Consider the following 22,148-nt stretch of genomic DNA (forward strand, 5'->3'; position numbering starts at 1 on the left):
GAATATTTAGTGGGGGTCAAAGTGCTGAGCACTATTGATCTTTCTGGGAGTTTACCATCTGTGCACATTCTCTCCATGTGAGTAACGTTGCAATGCAACCAGATATCAACGAATCACTGTTAATGAACGCTTTTTGAAAGAAGCAGTCTTTGCATTTGTAAAACTGTATCACTATGAATCTACGTTGTTAATCCATGGCAGCCCTTCACAGTGGTTTGCTTTTACCACAAATCATTACTAAATCCCATAATTCACTGATCAACAGTAGTTTGGATGATGCAGTTTGTAGAAAACCCATGTGTTTGAAACATGCAGGTCCAAAATGGTGTTGTTCATCGGATTTGCCAATTCAGGCCCCCCATTTTTTAAAAACATTACAAGTCATTTAGCAGACGCTCTTATCCAGAGCGACTTACAGTGAACTAAGTACAGGGACAGTCTCCCTAGAGCAGCTCAGGGTTAAGTACCTTGCTCAGGGGTACAATGGCGCCCTGGTATTGAACTCTCGGCCTTCTCGTTTGAAAGGTGTACCACGAGAAAAGCTGTTGAAAAGGTCCCGTTCCATCAAATTGTACTTGTGAACCATTTTAAGTGCAATTTCAAAAATAGGGAACATTAGGCTCTATTCAAGTGTCATTATGACTGGACCAGTGACGGCTGTGAGGAGCGTTTCATTATTCAAGTCTAAAAGACTGCACAGACACGACAATCTGTCACTTTGATATGGATGTATGTGTGTGTGTGTGTGTGTGTGTGTGTGTGTGTTATCAGATGGAGTGTCGATGTGAAGGTCACTCAGTGTCATGTGGCCGTCAGAGGACAATAGAGCAGCTGGGACAAATGGACTGGAGCAGGACTTATGGGGGCTGATGGAGACGGATGGCTGACCTCTGATAACGCCCTGCAAGGTCAACGGCAAACGCTGCAGGACCATATGTGTACCGTGGGTTTGGGTATCCTTTACGTTTCATGGACCCTGACTTAATTTCTGATTCATCTTATGGATTCTAAGTCTTATCTGATCCTGGTGCAAATTCTTATTTTATTAGCTGAGTAAGAAAATAGACTAAAAAGCCAAATACAGCTTTAATATCAGCAGATTGAAACTCACATCTCAACTCAAGTGAAATCGTATTCATTATGATAGTTATTGTGTTCTAACATCAGCAATTACGTCAAATCAACGTTGTTTTCAGCGGACACAGAAGCTGTGTAGTTGCTGGCGCAGGTGTTGATCAAAGAAGCTTCTATCTCATCCAATGCTTGTCGCCATTATTGTTGCAATTTGTCTGTCCCCTACGCTAATTATATCTCTAAAGCTCTAATTGGCTTTTTGTTTTAGGAAACACAACCAATAAGCACAACACAAGCAATGATTCATTTTAGTTTGAGGTAAATCAATGGAGAAGGAAAAGCTTTGTCTTTACTTCTTGTCACATTCAATTATTTATGTCATTAAATGTCCCTGAATCATCCTCGCCTTTTGTTTAAAGCGCACACTGAACTCTAGCGATCTACCATACTACTATACATAACACACACACACACACACACACACCCTGTTTCCCTTCCCTGAGCCCACGGCGTAAACACTGTAAATAAGCTGGCTGCTATCGACAGAGGAGGCTATTATAATAAAACTATCCGCGGCTTTATTGAGGTGTAAGCTGTGTCTCTGTTGGCGTGAGTAAACAGATTCTCCCTGGCATCAGCACTTCTTCGCGGCGCACAAACCCTGCATCAAGGCAACTGAGGGCTTGGTCCCAGTTACCATGGAGACGCATCCTCGTCAGCAGCGGCTGCATCGAGGGGGTCGAGGGAGTGAGAGAGGAGAGACATAGTGACGTGTGACAGCAGCGAGACATGTGGCATCATGGAGTAATGAGGTTTGGATAAAGTGTCAAAAAGACACACGGTGCACACACACACACACACACACACACACACACACACACACACACACAGAAGCATGACAGGCAAGGAAAGAAATCATGAGAAGGACAATGGAAACCAGTGAGAGCAGAGTTCCCACTGTGGTGAGATTCCTTGACTCCTCTATGACTCTCCTCAGCTACATCAGAGCGCTTTCATTTATTCCCTCTTGGTTCGTTAATGCCGCGCTTCAACTCAGCAGAAAATCTTCTAAAATTATAAGCAAGTTTCCACATTTCCACAGCCGGAGAAAACTAGCTGGAAAGCATCTAATGCAATAATGTGTGAAATACACTCTGGTACTTTCTGTCTGAGCTGGATTTGGATGTTATATTGTTCTGGATGTCAACCAGCACAGCGCAGCGTCTTCTCCAGGAGACGCTCTGCCCTGGATTACAGTCTAGACGGGCTCGGCCGGCCCTGGATGAGCCAGCGCTCCGTCGCTCACAGTTTACTACCGTCTGTCATTCTGATTTGAAGCCAAAATGACAGATTGAGCATCTCAGGTAGAAGAGAGGAGAGACGTGGGGAGGGAAAACTACTTTGAAGTTAATAACAGGAATTTGAGATTGTTGCACTCAAGTTGTCCTCCTCAGCTGAGGACAGCACTTACCACAGACGGGATGTTTGACTTGATTGTTGCCTGACACTTAAATTTACATTTGAATATGAAGTATTAAGCTGATGCAGAGTGCATCCTTTTGAGATGCTTTTAAATTACTTTGATGTTCTGGAGAGCTGCAACTCTCTATCATGAATACATTTGAAAAATCTGAATGACGAAAAATGACAACAAGAAGCAGATGATCCTCAGGATTTAGAAGCTGGAACAAGGGAACGGTTGTTTTTCTTACACGAAAATGAATTTAACAAAACGATTATTTTCTATGTCCGCTGAACAGAAATAGAAAGATATGTCAATAAGAACATTTTATTTAACTTCATCGAATCAAAACACAGGTGAGCACAGAGCCATTGGGAGGATTGGACATGTTTTAAATGTGAGCTAAATTTGTATTTAACGTTCTTGGTGTAGTCTGACGGTCACTACTCAGTGTGTTCATACAGTGATATACAATACATTGTGTATCACCTAGTAAACGGTGGAATGCAGATTAAGAAAGTGCACAATAACTTTGAGAAAACAAGGTCGTTATGTCTGCTACGTCTATAAAACAACCTTTTAAAATATCGATGTTGTTAATAAAACACAAGACGGGGATATAATATAGTGACGTGAGGGTCTGTGCATAGTTCGTAGGCTTTAAATTATAAGTATATTAATGTTTGGGGTACTCCAAAGGAGGAAATTAATTCCTGTTTTTGCCACAAACTAAATAAGAAAAAGACATTTCTGTGTTGTTTGGTGTTTCAGTTTGGACAGCTGACCTTTAGAAAACAATCTGAAACACAGGCGTAGCTATAACCATTATTGACACATTGTATATATGTCTTGTGTATTACTGTGGACATTGTTAGACCGCAGGTCAGAGGTCAAACGGATTCAGCACCTTCTAGTGAGGCAGCAGCGTCCGGCTGATAAACAATCATCCTGCAGCTTCGTTTCATCCGCTGAGAGCAAAGTGACGGCAAAGAGCAGCGAGGCCGAAACAATTGTTATGCAGATGATACCCAATTATATCTATCAATTAAACCAGATGCAACCAATCAAGTAGTTTAATATTTAAATGTGGGATATTGGGCTATATAAATACATATGATTTGAATGTCTTCTAAAGGGTTTAGGTAAGAGCACATCCCAGCTATCATCGCAGACTGGAGCCCCCCAGGACTAAAACAGACGTTCAACTCTTAAAACAGACGAAGCAGACCAGGAACAGAACGTGTGTGTGAGTCACACTCTAACAGCGAGGTGTGTCACCGTGGAAATAGAGTTAAGACCATGTTGGATGACTGACCGAAGAGCAAACAAGGTTTTGGTTGCAGTGACTGAAAACAGAGCCGTGTGACTTAGTCCGCCTCAGTGATGGGGATGACTGTAGCAGCTCATATATCAGGGTTAATGACAGCCTCATTAAAAAGTTAATGTTTTTCATTAAAGATGGACCGATAAACCACGTCTGCGCTCACAAGGAGGGTTACAGAAGATGTCTGCAGGCAGCCTTCTCACTGAGGCTGCTGTGAAATGAAGTTAGCTCTCCTCCTCGCGTCAAAATGATCTGTTGATAGTCACATCCTACCAGCAACCTGCTTTCTATGTCTGTATCTGAACAATATAATATCATATATATATACATATATAATAATAATGTTTACAAAGTGCTTTATGTAGAAATATAAACCAATAAGAAACATATAACCTGGCCGCCGTGCTCTCTAGATATCGGTATCAGTCGACCCAATTAATACCAATGTTTGTATGTTGCTTTGCAAAGAAACACACACACATACCGACTTGTTGTCATGAGGCAACGATTTGCACTGTTGGATTTTTCTCAGCCGTAATAATCTTGAGTCTAACTTCATTTGTGTGATTCTGTAATTGCAGCTTGTTTAGTTTGTAGCTAACGCTGCTCATTAGCCTCAGAGTGCAGTCACAGAGCTGCCCAGCACACGTCAGACTGACAAGAGACTAGAGCAACGTTTACAATCTATTGCCTTCTACCTTGTACCTCCTAAAGTCATCCAAAATACTTCACATACATACAGAACAGCTCCGGACGGCAGCATCTGCCATATCATAAATTATTTTAGTGCCCAAAGAACTTCACCTGACCTTGGCCCAGGAACAACAACAGCACACATGTCTCATCTACATCACACCTGTCCCCAGCTACAACTGCTAACTCAGTAAAACAAACTTTCAAGGCCGTTGGCATGTTAAGGGTCTCCTCTATAAAATCCAGGATGAGCTCTAAAAAGTTCCCACAACACATGCTGTAAACTCAAACTGACTAATTTGAATAAATCTGCCATCTATATCCACAGTGTTGGATATTGTCTATCTGTGTCCTTCGCTTTCTTTCCTTAAGCTTTCAATCTGTCTGAGCTCTGAAAGGCAGCTTGCTGGATTTGCTCAATTCTCATCTCCAATATTTGGAAGAATTTGTTGAACGTCTTGTATAAAATGCACATGTGTGCTTGAAAAATGACTGAAATGATTATCAAACAGAAACAGATTCTCAAAGTAGTGCTTAAATGACGAATCGTTTCAGCTCTGATTCTGTGGTCGGGGTTTAACGTTACAGTCCATCAACACATAGTCGCTCACATCCAAACACTGCTGGAGGTGCTGGACCAATAGAAGACAAGATGAACAAAAGTGTAATCAAACTGTACGTATAAATGTATAAATGTATAAATGTGATGTATTCCTCTCCATCCACGGCTCAATTCAGAAACTAATTACTGAATCCATATCAGCTGGATTCACATTTGTGTGAACCCTACCTGAGGCAGCCGGACGTGTTCTTGAAGACGGTGGTCCACTCGGCGTCGCGCGGCTTTGAGTCCTCGTTGGGCTCGTGCTCCCAGCCCGAGTGGGGGATGATGACCTCGTTGGTCAGGGTCTGCAGGCCGTGGTTGATGATCACCATCTTCAGGGGTTCATAGGACGACAGATTCCACAAGGTTCCTGGAGGAAGCAGAGGAGGCAGGATTAATAACAGAGACATGAAAAGACATATTGAGATGATTGTGATAACGGGAAAGAAATAGGTGATTTGAAAAGAGGGAGGATACAAGAGGAATGAGAACAGGGGGAACAGCTGTAGAGCAGCCAGACATACAGTAGTGCAGACTCTGAGACTGCAATCAAAACCACACGAGGACTGATGGAGAAATAAAATGAAAAATAAGAGAGAATTGGTTGTTCATTAGTCCGTCACATCAACTGAAGAAAACATGAGGGCTTCGCTGACTATCAATATGTTGTAATCAATAGTTCATAGAAGACATATGTGATTTAATATCGCTATAGAAATAGTGAGAACATGCTTTATGTTATTTCTCAACAGCACACAGACGGTGTGTCTCCATCACCTCTTCCAAACTATCCAAGCGGGACAAAGAGCTGTTTCTATTCGCCTGAACATCTCTGTAACAGGCGGACGATTTTACACTTCTGTGAAAAGGAGGTAAACTAAATTGAGCTGGGTATGTGCATCCTGGGGTTTCTCAAAAGAGACAAAGCAGAGAGGAGGACATGTTTGGCAGCAATAAAACACTTTGTTAAAGCATCAGATGGGCTTCCACTCAGACACATGGAGCGAGGTAGACTCTGGTTTGAGGACAGAAATGTAACAAGAAAAAGGAAATAAAATATTGAAGTCCATGTTTGACAGGTTTCAGTCTTTATTAACTTTATTTATACACGTTAATGCTTGGAAAGTCTAAAGACATGTGTATAAAGTCTGTGTGTCACTCCCACACCTCCGAGTCAGAAAACCCCCCGGTCCAAAGGAACAACAGCCGGGAGCTGGAGCTTTTATTGATTAAACACACACTCACACACACACACACACACACACACACACACACACTCACACACACACACACACACACACACACGCAGAAGAGCTCAAATACACGTGTACTTTGCATATATAAATGCAACACACTGTCACACTTCCTCGCCCTGTTCTTTAAAACACTTTTTGTACATTTTCCAGATGGTCAATATTTCCTCTGTTAAATCATGCTCTCTGCACACTGGAAAGAAAAAAAAAAGGTCTCGGCGGACAGGCCCGGGCTAAAAATAAATCCAGTCCTTCTGGTGCGGTTGTGCCTGGAGAAAAATGGTTTCCTTCGCCAGAGACGTCGAAAAAGAAAAAAACCCTCATTAGACTAATCCGCACGCTGTGTTCTTGTGATATTTTAAGTTTGGAGGCAACTCATGACCTTTGGCACTTAAACCCCTCTCCATCTTCAGAGTAGTAGTGTTATATAACCTCCATTTTCTGTGTGGTTACAGTTGGTGACTAGACGGGCTTCCTGTATGTCAGAGTCTGCCAGGCTACAAGTATCTCACTGCGAAGCTATGAGATGAGTACGCTGAGGTGTGGCTCCACTTTCACACACAAGTCCTAAGTGTGATGCCGGATATTGAACACACACTATAGCCTCAAGCCATCTTTATCATCTGGTGTGCTTAACAGATCATGTTCATGGGACTGGAAGTGAAGTGAAGCCAATGCAGAATCTTCTCTGAATCCACTGGTTGCACAAAGAAGTCAGATTGTTAAGAAGTCTATGAGAAAATAACCCTACCTCTCGTTTGGATAATTACCTCTGTTTTTCATTCCCCTGACGAGTTTATGGTCTGAATTGCTTGTTTCAAGTCTTCTTCGATACAGCACGATGTCTATTCTGTTATTTATGGTCCCATTTACAGTAAAACAGACGATGAAGCGGCGCATGCTTCAGAGCGGAGCTGCCTTGTGATTGACAGGTCACTATCATCCAGTGTTGTGGGTAGTGTTTCCGTCTCATAACTTTAACTCTGTCACAGCTTAAAAGTGTCTTGATCAGCGTCCGGTTGACCTTTGCTCCGTCCTCTCGTGTCACTGCTGGTTGCAAAAAAAAAAACAAGATGGCGACAGACAAAATGCTCATCTTGAGGCTTCAAAACCAGCAGTCCACAAAGCAATAGGTGACGTCAAAGTGACTACGTCCACTTCTTATATACAGTCTTTTGTTACTCCTTAGAGATCCCGATCGACCCGGCCTGGCATGACCACCAATAACGTCGCACACCTCAAACTTTCCACTCTTCGCAGAGCTCGTTGGGAACACAACATGCCCTGAGACGTAACATTGCCTGAGAGACTATTTTCATGGGCAACATGAAGACTTAAACAACCCATGTTTATGTAATTACATTTGTGAATGAAGGCTGGTATAATTGTGTGCTTCATGCGTTCACTGTAAGTTTCATACGTCTACAAATTAAAAATTGATTTTGTTTCCTAAGCACTTTCATGGTACGTTAAACTTGGGCGAAGACAAGCTGAGATGTTATTTAAACATATGGATGTTCTTCTATTAGCATAACAGAAACTCTGATTGAAGAAATTACAGCAGAATTTCACATGTTTGTCTTCTGCCTTTGTTGCAGATGTGCACAGATGTTGATGTTGAGTCAGTGGTTGGTCAACAATATTCACATTTCTTTGTACTTCAGGCTGTAGGCTTCCTGCCTCCACCTCCACATTTAGGTGCATATGCAACTCAGGCATCAGCGGTCGCACAGTGTCAGCGCAGCCATTTAATCACATCTGCATGTGTGCAGGAGTGAGACAGCTGATGCTACACATTCAATAATTATGAACTGATAATGCATGAGCCAACACAGTGAACTCCAAAAGAGAGAAAGTTAAGAAGATGTGGTGCTTCTCTAAACTCTTATCGGACTCTCCCAAAGTATTGTTTTCAGTAAAACCCCCGCTCCATCCCTGGAGGTGAAGTTCTCGTCTTTCTTTTTTTTACAGGGTCAATTTTGTCATTAGTTTCAGCCCCGTGCATGAGAGGGTCTACGAGGAAGTATCAGCATCCAGGCATGAACCACATGAACAACAAATGTGCTCCTGTGGTGTGTGATGACAGCCAGCTAACATGCATGCCTTCACAGCTTGATAACCTCCACGGTCGTGTCATTAGCATCAGCTTAACTTAAGACAAACAACATTCACCACACGAGCAGCAAAGTGAGTTCAAGGAAGACGAGCGGCGAAGGAACGTGTGGCTCTAGTTTCTGAGCCATGCATCACACGGGAACTCATTTATGAGATCTGCAATGTGCCACACATGTTCTGCTGAGGACAAAGAAGAAACAATCTACAGACAAATAAAACCGTATTATTCATGTCTGTGTTATAAAGCTTAACGTTCCAGGCTGATGGAAAAGCATTTTACTTTCACTTTATAGAGACAACTATCTATTCTTTATTAAAAAGAGAAGATAGTTTTTCATTTAAATGTCTTGAAGAACCCAGAAATAAAACTGTGGAATCATATTTTAATAGCTTTTTGATATAAATGTAAGTGATTGTGTTAAATGGCTGCATGAAACCGTCTCATATCGACTGCAGGCCCTGGAGTTGAATCAAATCAAAATCTTATCAGTGCAGACTTTGTGATATCAGCAATAATCGTACGCTTGTCCAAAGAATCGATTTAAAATCGTATAGTGACGAAACTCCTAATCCCTCTCGCAGGGCGGAGAGACACGTGTCGTGTGTACAGAATAACCAACGCAGCATGCAGGCGTCACCAACAAGGCAGAAGCTGTAATTCACGCTGTGCATGTTGAGCGTTGTTTCTCCATCATCATAAAACGCACTCTGCAGGCTGCAGATGTAACTCTGTATATAAAACCTAAAATATGGCAGCTTCTATCTTTGACTTGTGTTGTGCATAAAAGCATCACATGCACCGAGAGAGTCCTGAGCCTGGATGCAAAAAAAGGTACAATCCAACCCCCCCGGCTGCTCTCCATCACCTCCAGTGTCCCTGCTGAAACACTGCTCAGACCGGTGGACTCAGTCAGCTCGACACTGATCAAATGTGCCAGAGGGGAGGGGAAGGCATGTCTTTGCGGCGGCTGTGATCCATCAAGTACGACGGGCACACAGCCCACAGACACTACGATATATAAGATGACAGAGTGCTGTGAAAGTGACGATCTCCACCCCGAGTCCTGCCACGGTTTCAGGCCACTGACTCTGGATGTCCTGATGTCTCAGGGGGCTCAATGATGTCTCTCAATGTACACCTGAACTGTACATCTTACTACCTGGACTGTGTTTGGATTTATTACTTTACATCAACATCTGATTTTACTTTACTTACAGATAGGAATGTCACAAATGTAATTCCTGTTAACAATGAAACTGTGGAATTACAAAACAGATGACAGTTTAAATGAAAGACACGACAGTGATCCTCAGTGAAAGGAATGCAGAGCTGCTGGGGATGGAGAGAGACACGTTTATTTTAGGAGTATTTCTGTAACATTGTGCAGATGAAGCACATCTCTAACCTGAGCTGAGGTTAAAGAAAGGATGTCTGGATCCACAAGTCTGCGGAGATAAAACTAAATCCTGTAAGACACTGAAGGAACGTTCCTTTATTCAGAGCTCGGTATCCTCAGAACATTTAACTCATGACGCCTAATTATTTCTTCTTTCCCCTGTGTTGTTGTTGTTGTTTTTTCTTTGTCTTTCCAAGGCTTGCTGTCTGATGATCGGTTCGTGTTATTTAGTTACAGTAATGTGATTACTTTTTTCAGTAAGGAGAAGTGTAATCTACAGCATCATTAAGTCATAAAGTGCTGTCAAAGTATAAAGAGCAAACTATCATTTAGTTCCAGTTAGAGTTAAAAACTTTGTTATGCATTCATCACAATCCCTGTAACATCCAACACGCATGTCAAATAATATTTAAATATCAACTGTGTTTTTAAGATACAGTATCACAAACATAATAACGCGACACGATTGTATTGATATTTCTAGCAGGATAAAAACGTGTTTAGCTCTGATGTGTGGATTCTGTGTCCGTCTTCATGGTAGCTTTGGTGTTCAGATCTTTATGCATCCAGGAAGTTCCCGTCGAGTGAAGGAAATGTTGTCACTTTTCTCCCCAGACATCTAATAAAGTCGGGATTCTCTTTACCACAGCCTTCCATAAGTCAAACTGCTTTCAAGATGTTATTCCTTACTGGTTTATTAATGTTGTTTATCTGCTGAGAAAACCTCTAAAGGCGTGAACGGTCTGGTGGAGTTGGCCGAGAAGGCAAAAAAAGCAGAGTGTGTGAAAACAGAACGAAACAAAACTTCCACAAAGACTTTTGAGAAAGTGAATTCTTCAATTTCCTTGAAGAGGAACGGCTGATGGAGGATCTTCATCTGTCTGATACCTGGATGAGAGGGCTGGAGGGACCGGGACCTGAACTGGGGAAGGGGCTAAATTAAATGTAAATGAGGCTAATTAAATGTTCCAGGCACCACTGGCAGGCATGTTGCTCTTCTAGCAGGGCTATTAATTTAGTTCTGCCCATTACCTTTCCTCCTCCTCCTCCCTCCCATCCTTCTCCTCCTCACTCCTTACGCCATCCATCACACTCTCAGTGCTAAAGAAGGAGAACGAGAAGGAGGCCTCAGTAAGTGGACTCACTCGGTTGTCTGCTCTAGCAAACGTTCACTAAAAAAAAAAATGGACGATTTATGTGTGTGTGCATGTATTTGGGAGGGACCATCAGGCGCTGAGGTCGATCCTGAGGAAGCAGTTAATGAAATGAGGGAGGCAGGGCTATAGGCGAAAGTGCACACGTATACACACACACACACACACACACACACACACACACACACACACACATATGCCAGTGATGGTTGTCTCGTGGATCATGGTGGGGACATCAGTTATGTTGCCCTTCTTGGAAATGACCTCACTTTAACACCTGTATGTGTATGTGTGTGTCCTACATGTGTTAAAACTGAAATGCACTTAGAAAAACATTTAGGTGCTGTAGACCAAAACATCCACTAAACCGTGATGTGTATATTGTGTTAAAGCCACTACATCGTGGCACATCTAAGCACACGTATGTCTAGACTTCACCTCTCTTATAGCTTAAACTTGCTCTATGTGCATTTTTCATCCGAACAACAAAGGCGAGCAGCAAGCACCTTCCTAAGTGTCAGACCACAAGATTCAGACGTCTCCTGCAGGAAAAGAAAAAGGAGACAAATCCGCTTAATAATCTACATTTCCAGAGAGGAAATTGCTTGAGGGCACAAACAGCCCAGAGCCTAGCAGGAGGGAAAATAGAATACCTCTGAACGGTACAAAGCTGTAAAAATACGAAGCACTGGTCTGTCTGCCTTGTGTGTTGGAAAATAAAACCACTTGGTTTCTTCCACGTCACCCGCTTCCCCCTGCTGAAAACAGAGCTCTCTGTGGTTTTAACGGGACAGCACAAACTCCAAACTCTTAAAACACATGGACTAAGAAAAGAGGCCCTATATTTAAAGAAAGACATTTAATTGTAGAAAAACACGGCCAATTCTAGCCACATGGGCTGAGGCTGTAAGCTGAGCTTGCATTGTGACGGGCCTGTCTGCACTGGGGCCAGAGCACCGGCAATGGAAACCTAAAGCTGGAGGCAGAGCGAGAGACTGGAGGGAGAAAATCAGCGAGAGTGTAGATAATGAAAATTAGATTGAGCGCGAGAGGGTGGGTAATGAGGGAGGGAGGGAAAGAAGAGAAAAAATAAAAAAGCCTCCCTCCATTCTGTCCTCCTTGTCTTGTGGTGCAGGGTTATTTTTAGCTACGATGGAGAGCAACACGGTGCTGTAAAGGCAATCATTTCTGCTGCGGCACAGTCATCGCTCACCGCGACATCTCTGTCACAGCAAAGGAAAGCTACACACACACACACACACACACACACATGCATGCACACTACAGTTAAACTAGCATGGGTTTTAAAAGACTGGTCTCTCTATCAATACTTCTGGATTGAAGCTGTCAATATTGAGGTTGTCTCTTCGGGGCTTCGCAGATCTTCACATCATGATGTCCAGCTAGGAACCATTAACAGCAGCCTTCCCTAAACTGTTAAAAATAACTGAAAAAGTAACTCCTTTAATGTCTTGGGGTAGGTTCATATACTGTATTTTACATTTGACGGTCACTTCAAGAAGGTCAAACATCTCACTTTACAGTGGTTCTCATTTTTCAACACGTGTGCGCTGAAGACAAAAGCCCCTTCTCCGATGGCAAAAAGAGCATACCAGCCAAAGTGTGTCGGGTCAAACCAATCATGTTGGGGATTAGCTGAGCACTCGAAAAGACACACACACAGACACACACACACACACACACACACACACACACAACTGTTCCCCAGTTGACATTTGCCAAGTCAAGGGGAAGAAACCATTTGAATCAATATCTCCTCTTAAAGGAATTAAAACATATTCCATTACACAATGCAGCTATAAGCTTTTTCCTTTAAAAATCAATGTTCATATGCCTTCTGCTTCTCTATGGAGAATCATTCCACTTTCTATCTGTCTCTTTCTGCTTACAGTAATGTAATAATACTAGAGTAATCGAAAATCACAATTTCTGCTCTAAATTATGAACAACTGTGATCCCTGGGACATTTCATTGAGAGAAAAAGGACTAATTATCTCATTAACGTTTGCTACTCTTTTAACAAGTGTTAAGAAGAGAAATCTCCAAGACAATTTGCTCAAAATGTGTCTAGAATTAAAAGAATGACTAATTACATCTTTGAATGCAATATTTCCCCGTACTAGTATATGGGGAGTTACGCAATTCACTGCTAATTCAGCAAGTACTGTATCTCTCCATATGGGATGCCTTGGGCGAAAACTTATCAAATAATGTAAGATGAGAAATAGCGCACTGTGAACACCGCTGCAAATGTGTGGAAAACATACAAATAAAACTTCTTATTATAGTATGATTCAGCCCTGCATTACTATGCAGTATATTCCTGGATGGAATATATAAGTGATGGGATGTATGCAGCCAGTGATCGGGTAGGACTGGCATACTAAGGTGCTATCATGTCAGCTTAAAAGGCTTCAAAGCAGCACTTTCATACTTACTGTACGTGAAAGAGAGTTGAGACTAATTAGGCAGACAGAAAGAGAAATCCTACAGTTAGTGGAGAAGACAGCCAACAGTGCTATGCAGGTGGTTTTTGCATATTAATATAAGAATCCTTTACCTAAGGCAACTGCAAATGATGTCTTACTGGAGGAATGCACTTATTCCAAATCATTTCACCCCCCATGACAGATCTTTAGTGGTTTGAAGGAGAAATGTATGTGAGGCTTCATGAAATGCTCTGTGGCAAGCTTTGCAAAGGAACTTGTTGATATTTGTAGCATATTTTCCAGACATTGACAAAATGTAGGCAAAATGACAGACATACATAATAAAATGACATGACACATATGTGTAAAGACATTAAACCGGGACCGGGAGTAAAGTGCTTTGACAAGTAGTCATACGACGATCATCTGCTTGGACTATTTTAACTTGATGTTACCAGATCGACCACACATGAATTAAAAAAAGGTGGTTATGTTGCCTGATGACGAGAATTAACAATTTACTGAGGATAACTTGTTTCTTGTGTCATTTCTGTTTAACCTCATGTCATTATTTCAAGTGTTTCAAGTTAATATAGAGATGCTTATTCTTACCGGTGATGAGTTCTCGAACTTCCATGTCGTTGGTCTTCCTCAGCAGGCGGACGAGGGCCGGGATGCCATCACATATCTTGATGGCCACCTTGTTGTCATTGTCCTTGCCGTAGGAGATGTTGCGCAGGGCACCACAAGCCTTGCGATGGACTTCAGATTTGGGGTGGTCCAGAAGGCTCACCAGAACAGGAATCCCTTTCAGCTGACGCACATCCTTCTTAATCTTGTCGTTTTCATAGCACAGGTGCTGCAGGTAGGCAGCGGCGTTGGACTTGACCGGGTCAATGGGGTGGCCCAGCATGGCGATGACCTCTGTGAGGTCTGGGTCCCGCCAGCGCGGGTCCTTGCGGATGCTGTCAATGGATGGTGAACGCCGGCCGCCCATGCGGTCCAGGCTGGCCATGCTCCCCCTCTCTGGCTGGGCCAGCGGCGCTGAATACATGCCATGGATATAGGGGTGGCGCTCATCGATCAGCTCTGCCTCGATGGCTTCGTCTGGGTACCCTCTGGAAGATGAAAGAAGAGAGGACGATGAGGACAAGGGAGATGGACAAGGTAAATGGAGGGTGACTCAGACAGATTTGTCTGAGAGAAGAATTAGGCAGCCGGGGGAAAGACTTTGAGAGAAGCCAACTGAGGTGAGAGCCACTGACTAATGAGGGAAAGCAGGGGACAGGGTGAGTGAGAGGTGAGAAGATGTGGGCGATGGAGGGGAAACGATAAGGAGTGCAGGACAAAAAGTGAAGGGTGTGATCTGTGGTGTGTATCAGTCATTAACAGGTCAGTCGGATACGGTAAGCAACATTCCACTTATTATTCCTCCCCATCAGGTGGCTGCAGCAAACAGGTCAGACATCAACAAAATAAAGTCTGAGAGAGAGTGATGGAGAGATAGGAACAGATTGCACAAAGAAGCCAATTCACAAAGAAGCGGAGACAAAGGCAACACCAAAGAAAAAGCTTTGAAGGAAAGTCCTATGAAGTTCTTTCGGAAGTTAGGAAGCTACCATAAAGAGTAGAGAAGGGATTTGATGTATTCTCCCCCTGGGAACACAGAAAAGAGCTGTGCTGTCCCCCCAGGGAAGACTATGAGCCTCTGTGATGCCCCCAGGGCTCCCAGGGCTCACAGCGACGAACACAAAATGCTAATGACCATCTCTCTGGGACTTCCATGCTAGCATTAGCCTCATTAGCGTCACTACTGTCAGAGCTGGGGACTTAGACTGGATTGAGCTCTACTGACATTTGGAGACTGAACTAAGTGTTATCCTCTGAGGGGTGAAGAGAGGAGTTGCTTTGTGAGGGTTCGTTGGGGGTGCCCTTCAATAAATGATCGACACTCGCTTCTCTAGGGTTTGGCATCAATCCTCAACGGTAACATGGGTGAAAATATTAGGTGCTCAATTCCAATGACAGATAACTTATTGCTACTTGCTAACAGCACAGGCTACTTATTTTACTTCCAGCTCTTTAATTATAGCAAAGATTAAAGACCTCCGAGGATGGAGTCAGGGGAGTCACATTTTACGCTGGCAGAAAAGTTGCAAAGAATATTTGGAAACATTTTTTGAACACGTACCACTGAGTCTAATATGGATGGTGGAATGTTTGGTGGGGAAAGTTTTGACATGGGGAATTTAATTAGGGTTGTGTACTTATGCACAGCCTTTATCATCCCCCCCACCCAACCCACAGCTTGAGACTTGTTTATCCTCGTTACATAATCCAGCTGGTCTCCTCTCACCATCTTTGATGTATGGTGGGTGGTGGTGCAACAAAATGGTGGCCAAAGCTGGTGGTTGGCAGGGAATTCCAGACCGAGCTCTAATTTTTAATGAGTTTATGTTAATTATGTGTTTTTACAGTTCTTCCCAGGCATGCTGGGGAAAGGGGGGGGGGGATCTGAATGCCATCTCGCCTTGGCTCTGGTGTATTCCTCTGTAGATTCTTTTACACACACCAGGCAGTAACATATCGGCTTTTATGGTACGACGTGCATTTTACCACCAGGGAAATCAATACGAAATAAACTGGGAGAAAAACTCCTGCCCGAGAAATGTAACGGGATACTAAATCCCCTATTTAGATGGATGAAAAGAGGATTAATAGAGATGAAGTGAGGTGTGGAGTGTTTCTAAAATGCTGCATGTTAACCAAGTTCAAAGAACCACGGAGCTGAATGGCAAACTTGCCGAACAAGCTTTGGGTGTCACAGGCACATGTCAAGACCAGCTGTGCCTCTGGAGGTCTAATGTCTTTCAAACAGGTGTTCTTCCACACAAGAAAGAGAAACATTTAACCTAGAACTAGAATGGATCTACTGTGTAATCACTATCTATTTTCCATAGTAGTTTTTTTCCAGCTTTGGGGAACATTTTGGAGAACCACAAAGCTCTATAGGCAGCATGAAACCACAGTAAGGAAGGAGGTGCCAATCAAGCCTGATGACAGCACATCATTTTGGGGGACGACTTCAGCTCTGAGGTTTGGCAACAACACTGAGCGGCATGGAAAAAGAGGGAGATTTGCACTTGAGTTAATAGTTGCTAAATGCTTCCTTGCGTACATGGTAGAGAGACACACACTCCCACACTCGGAGGGCATCAACCAGCTTTCGATTGCTGTGGGATATTGGACATGACAAGGCAAACAGGCAGGAATAACCCTCCTAAAGAAAGGGCCGTACACAGCATAATCGCCATCGCATAGAGCTGCAAACATAACCACCATCTCCTTCAGTCACAGTACCCTCTCTCTCATTATCTGCTACATTATGTTTCTCGCACTTTCTCTGGAGCACACACTTCTACACACAGATGAGATGTACAGTTGTGCAGATTGTGGCTCATTTAGATCTGGGCCGATGCGGCGGGGCTTTTGGTAAAGCAGGCGTCGCGAGGCTGAGTGATGGGAATGTCAGGATTTGCATTTAAATTGGCGCCATTGTGTGTACAGGGCAGGGTGTATTCACAGGATGTGAAAGGGCTCTCCGCCGCCAGACGCGATGCTGGGAGCATGATTACAGCAGATCACTCTCCTCATGTTAATCGAGCTGCTAAACGTCCGAGATATTTCTCTGTGTCTGTGCGCTCGTCTCAGGATGTGCGCTTGTTTTTTTTCTAAGACACAAGGTATAGAAGAAAAGATAAACAGATACAGTAGATACGAGATGTATGCCTGTTGGGAAACTTCAGCACTTTTTTTATTCCTCTGGACTTTGTCACATCCTCGCTATTCTTCCTTCTCTTCATCTTCCGTCAATTACTTTCATCATCCTTCAATCGCGGCCGTGCCTGACCCTCTTCTTCGGCAGGCCCATGAAAGGAGATAAACTGAAAGACACTTAGACACTTAGACACTCGCAAGATGTTTGCTTCTCTCATGTACACATTACATCTCCACGGCGTTTATGAGCTTTTCACTGACTGGTAGCAGATTGCTCATTTTGAATTATGGGCAATAATTGTTTTATGTTGCACAACAGTCTTTGCGAGACAGAGAAGAGAGAAGAGAGAATAAAAACAGCAACGCTGGAGTGTTTTTGTCTTGCCACTTTCTCATTTCTCCGGCTGTTTTGATGGCGATATCCACCACGGCTTGTTTTCATTCAATTAAAGGAGAGTGACATCGCTCAGAAGTTTCTTCTATAATTTAGGGGATGCTTCTGAGAAACCTCAAACATGACAGAAGGGAAATACAATATGAAACGGAGAATCTGTGTCTTTCAGGATCCAGTACGAGGGGGAGGGGGTCAATTCCACAAGATGTGCCATACAGACACCACTGGATTAGGATGAGGACACCCCCCCCAATCCCCAATTAAGGGATGAGTGAATGTGAGTGTACATGACTGTGTTTATATGTCTATGTGTGTGTGTGGTGACCCCTGGATGCAGGTGGGAGCGGGTCGCCCAAGGAGAGATGAGCCATTAGAGATTGCCTTAAAGACACCCCTGTAGTCTGGCAGAGTTCAAAAGCAGCTATTAATCACACTGGCATGTGGACACACACTGTCTCTCTCTCTCTCACACACACACACACACACACACAGGATGGTGTTCATGGACACACACACACACACACACACACACACACACATAAAGGATGTGCTTGGATGGGGGAAAAGCAGTAAGATGCACTCACATCCTGATAGTGGGAGAGTAGAAGAGAGAGAGGAAGGAGACACGTTCATTATCTATAAAACCTGAGCATGGATGAAGGGAAAAGTGATGCCCTTCCCTCCCTCAGTAGCTACATTGCAACTGCCTTCGAGCAAGGCACTAATATACTGTTAAAGTACAATAATGTTACACTGTTTCAAGAAAAGTGCTTTTATACTTAGTGAAATGAAGCCAGTGACAAAAGTCTGTAAAACAGACGATCAAATCCGTCCAGGCATGTAGACAAAACAAGTTTTAATTACTTTACATCATATAAATGGTTATTCTATTACAATTAAATGTATAATTCTCTAATGTAAAAAGTCCAAAATGTGTTTTTTAATCCTCTGTCAACTATATCAGGCTTTTCTAGTTGCATACAGAATATTACAGTCAGCAGATCTCATGTAAACTATGTGCCCCACTTGACCATCAAAGACAGGTGATAAGTTAATGAGATGCATAATGAATGCAGATGCTTCCACACACTGCATATCAACATCCTTCGGTCATAAAGACATCAGGGATTAAAGTGACATCTGCAATTAGATCTAAGACAACGTAAGTAAATATGTGCAGACATTGTAAGCAGAAGATGTTCCCTCATTGGTGTTTTGGTGGGGAGCCCTGAGCACCACGTTCCAAAAACCATATGATTCACATTTTAATGCTGATGAAACCACAGTCACCCCTCGTGACCTGCATGGACGCCTCTGCATTACACATAGAGCCACGTTAAACACTAAAGTCATGCTCACACACCCAACGAACTCCAGCATGAAATACATCATCATTCCCAACACATGATGGACAAAATGAGTGCTTGGCGCCGATGCAGGAAGCCGTTTTAGTACTAAACGCCTTCATTTTTGTCGGTGCATAATTGAGGGCTTGCAATGCAATGATAAGCTGTAATTAAACTGCTTTAAATCCCAGATTCATTACAGCACTTTGGAAGAATACTAATCGCAGTGTGAGTACATGGAAGAGACTGGGCACTCTGGGATGGCTGATTTCCACTGTTCTTCGGAGGGGGGGGGGGGGGGAGAACTCTTACAGTATACTAAGGTGTTCTGATGTCAGCTGATTTGAGTGCATCGGAAACAAAGCAGAGAAGATACAAGGAAATATTTGGCATTTATTTTCTGCTACAATTAGACAGGCAGCAGATAGTCAAGAGTGGCTTCAAACATGTGTGTGTGTGTGTGTGTGTGTGTGTGTGTGTGTGTGTGTGTGTGTGTGTGTGTGTGTGTGTGTGTGTGTGTGTGTGTGTGCGTGCGTGTGTGTGTGTCTGAAGGGGTGTATGTGGCTGTTAGAGCTGTGTTGTGACACTTGCAAGACAGGCTACAAATTGCCTGTCACAGCAAGCGCCTCTCACCAGGCGGATGGGGGAGTGACTCATTTTCTGAAGATGTGGATTTTTATTGAGTGTGTGTGTGTGAGACAGAGAGAGAGATACTGTGTTTGTAAGTGTCAGAGCAAAGTCAAAAGTGTGTAAAGAGCGAGTCTGATTAGGCATCTGCTTTTCTCCACATGCACATCAATCCAGGGGCCTTTAAAAGCAGCTGTCTGTGAATGCATGAATGTATACGGACGTTTAATTAACAACCTAAAGCTAAACGTATGCGCTTGTCAAGAAGCCGGCAAATGAGCGTCACATACACGTTGATCGTGACCAAAAGCACAAAGATACACAATCTTCCTGCCTCTTGACCCCTGAAGCTCACTCCCTTTAGTTCTAGCTTCAGACCCAACCTTTTTCACTCAGATTGAAAGAAAGGAGGAGAATAAAAACATCCATCTGCTACAGATCACTGCTCGAAAAGAAGTCTTAAAAGCACTTATCGCCAACTCAACTTCAAACCCCTGCTTCAATTTACTTGAGCAATGAAATGATTGGAAACTATTAAGAGACAAGAGTCCATTTTGGGATCTTATTGTTGGAGGCTTTTTCTCTGCTGGCTGGAGCCAGGGGTTATACTCCTCTCGACAAACGGCTGCGCAAAAAAAGGCTTTGAGAGATGACTGGCAAAAGCCTCCCATCCTCTCCCACTCTCCCCTCTCCCCTCCCTTACCTCCCTCCTCAAGTCTGAAATCATTCCCGGCTCTTTACCTCTGATACAAATACTTGTTCGCTATCCATTTGCAGGAAAATGGCAATCAAAGACTTGTTTTTCCCCACTTCCTTCACATGCAAGTTGCTCAAGGAGAAAAGACATCTGTTTACTTGCGCACGGTGTGTTGTGTGTTGTCTTTTTATGGGGAGAGCAAGACAAGTATTCTTTTTTCTCTCTCATCTTAACAGGGTAATCTCCTCTCATGTCAGGCGACGCCTGCACTCATGCATATGAACAAGAACTCACTGTCCAACGTGAAAAGAATAACGTGTTATACTTGCACACCTTCACAAAACCCTTGACTCTTGAATGTAGGCTGAAGCCTTCAACACACTCTGTCAAGTTTTGGTACTGATGTATAAAAACAACTTCAGATTTAATTGTGCAATATCTTCACGGTAGAATAGCAACCCATGTGTCCCAGTTTAAAAACCTCTACTCTCTCTCTCTACTAAGTTGTTTTGCATTTATCCTCACCTGACTCGGGGAACATCACGAAGAGGTTCCCGGTGGGTGCGACCCCGGTTGGGCCCCTGCAAGGTGCGGCGGTTGGCTGTGGAGTAGTCTGGCTCCAGCTCGTATGGCTCCTCCTCTTCAGGGGGCAGGCTGCGGCGATCATCCTCCAAGCCATATGGCTCGGCCTGGAAGCGCTCAGGCTGCGAGCGGTTCAGATCCACAGTGCTGCTACCCATAGGCACCTGGGGCTGGGCCACATGGCCGTAGTCATCCTTGCGAATAGGCAGCGTGTAGCTGTTCTCCGGCCGGTAGCTGTTGGGCAGGTAGGGGTAGCGCGGCGGTCGGAAGTTGACGCCCCGTGACAGGCTGCCGTAGTTTTCCGTCAAATCAGCGTAGCCATCGTGCAGGCCGTAGTGGCGAATGTACTGGCTCTCGGGTGTCTCGCCGTATGAATCGTTGTAGGAGTTGTTATAGGAGCGCGTCAGGGTGGAGGTTGCTTGAGGCGTGATGAAGCGGTCACCTCCATTCTTCATGTAGCGCCGGTCGATAGAGTCGGTGTAGCTGCCTAGTGGGGACGAGCCCTCAGGCAGCGGCAAGCCATCGGGGCCCAGAGGCACCTGACGCACTGTCCGTGTGGTCACCGTCTTTACCATCTTAGTCACCTGTAGAGGGGAACAGATACACCTGTCACACAGTGTGGCATCACATGACACAATGATATTAAAGCAAACCTATGTTTGGAACCAACTGACATGGACATGTCGTCCTTCGGCTGCACAAACACAGAAATCCATGCTGTCCAGTAAACAAAGAGACTTCTGTAGAGGACACTGTGTTAGCATGTCATACAGTGAAAGAGGTAGAGAAATAAACTTTGATTCTTGGTGAGATTAAAACATGCATTTCAAATCTAATGCAGAGGAAAACTCGTCCATTTGTGTTAATTCAATCAAACTTGGGAGTTAGTATAAAAGAAATGTTTTGTCCATCATACAATTGGCTAGTGAATGTTCAACTGTTACTAGCCTTGGCTGGGAAGTGATGCAAATCTACTAGCCCCTTGCATATTGTACCTGCATCTGGCTGGTATATGGTGCTAATGTTGTACCATGCCTGGGAGTGGCCATTATTATCATAAAATGAATTTTCTTAAAATGATGGGTTGTTGAAGACTCAAGCATAAAGAGGTGTTTGTGGTGCTGACGTTGGTTGGGAATCATTTTCAGATCTCCAATCTATCATTTTAATTCTACTAACACAGTGGCTGTGCTGAGGGA

General features: G+C 43.6%; 1 protein-coding gene across 11 annotated transcripts in view; it reads right to left on the reverse strand.

Annotated features, from left to right (window-relative positions):
• Positions 1–22,148, reverse strand: part of arvcfb (ARVCF delta catenin family member b) — a 193,817-nt gene that overhangs the window by 41,180 nt on the left and 130,489 nt on the right. For all 11 annotated transcript variants that reach the window (XM_029440260.1, XM_029440250.1, XM_029440252.1 and 8 more), the window contains 3 exons: positions 20,893–21,533; positions 14,139–14,644; positions 5,344–5,527 (listed from right to left, as the gene is read on the reverse strand). In XM_029440260.1, coding sequence (XP_029296120.1) covers positions 5,344–5,527; positions 14,139–14,644; positions 20,893–21,533 — 1,331 coding nt within the window. The remainder of the gene's footprint in view (positions 1–5,343; positions 5,528–14,138; positions 14,645–20,892; positions 21,534–22,148) is intronic.

This window comes from Cottoperca gobio, chromosome 9 (genome assembly GCF_900634415.1).
Source record: "Cottoperca gobio chromosome 9, fCotGob3.1, whole genome shotgun sequence".
NCBI lineage: Eukaryota > Metazoa > Chordata > Actinopteri > Perciformes > Bovichtidae > Cottoperca > Cottoperca gobio.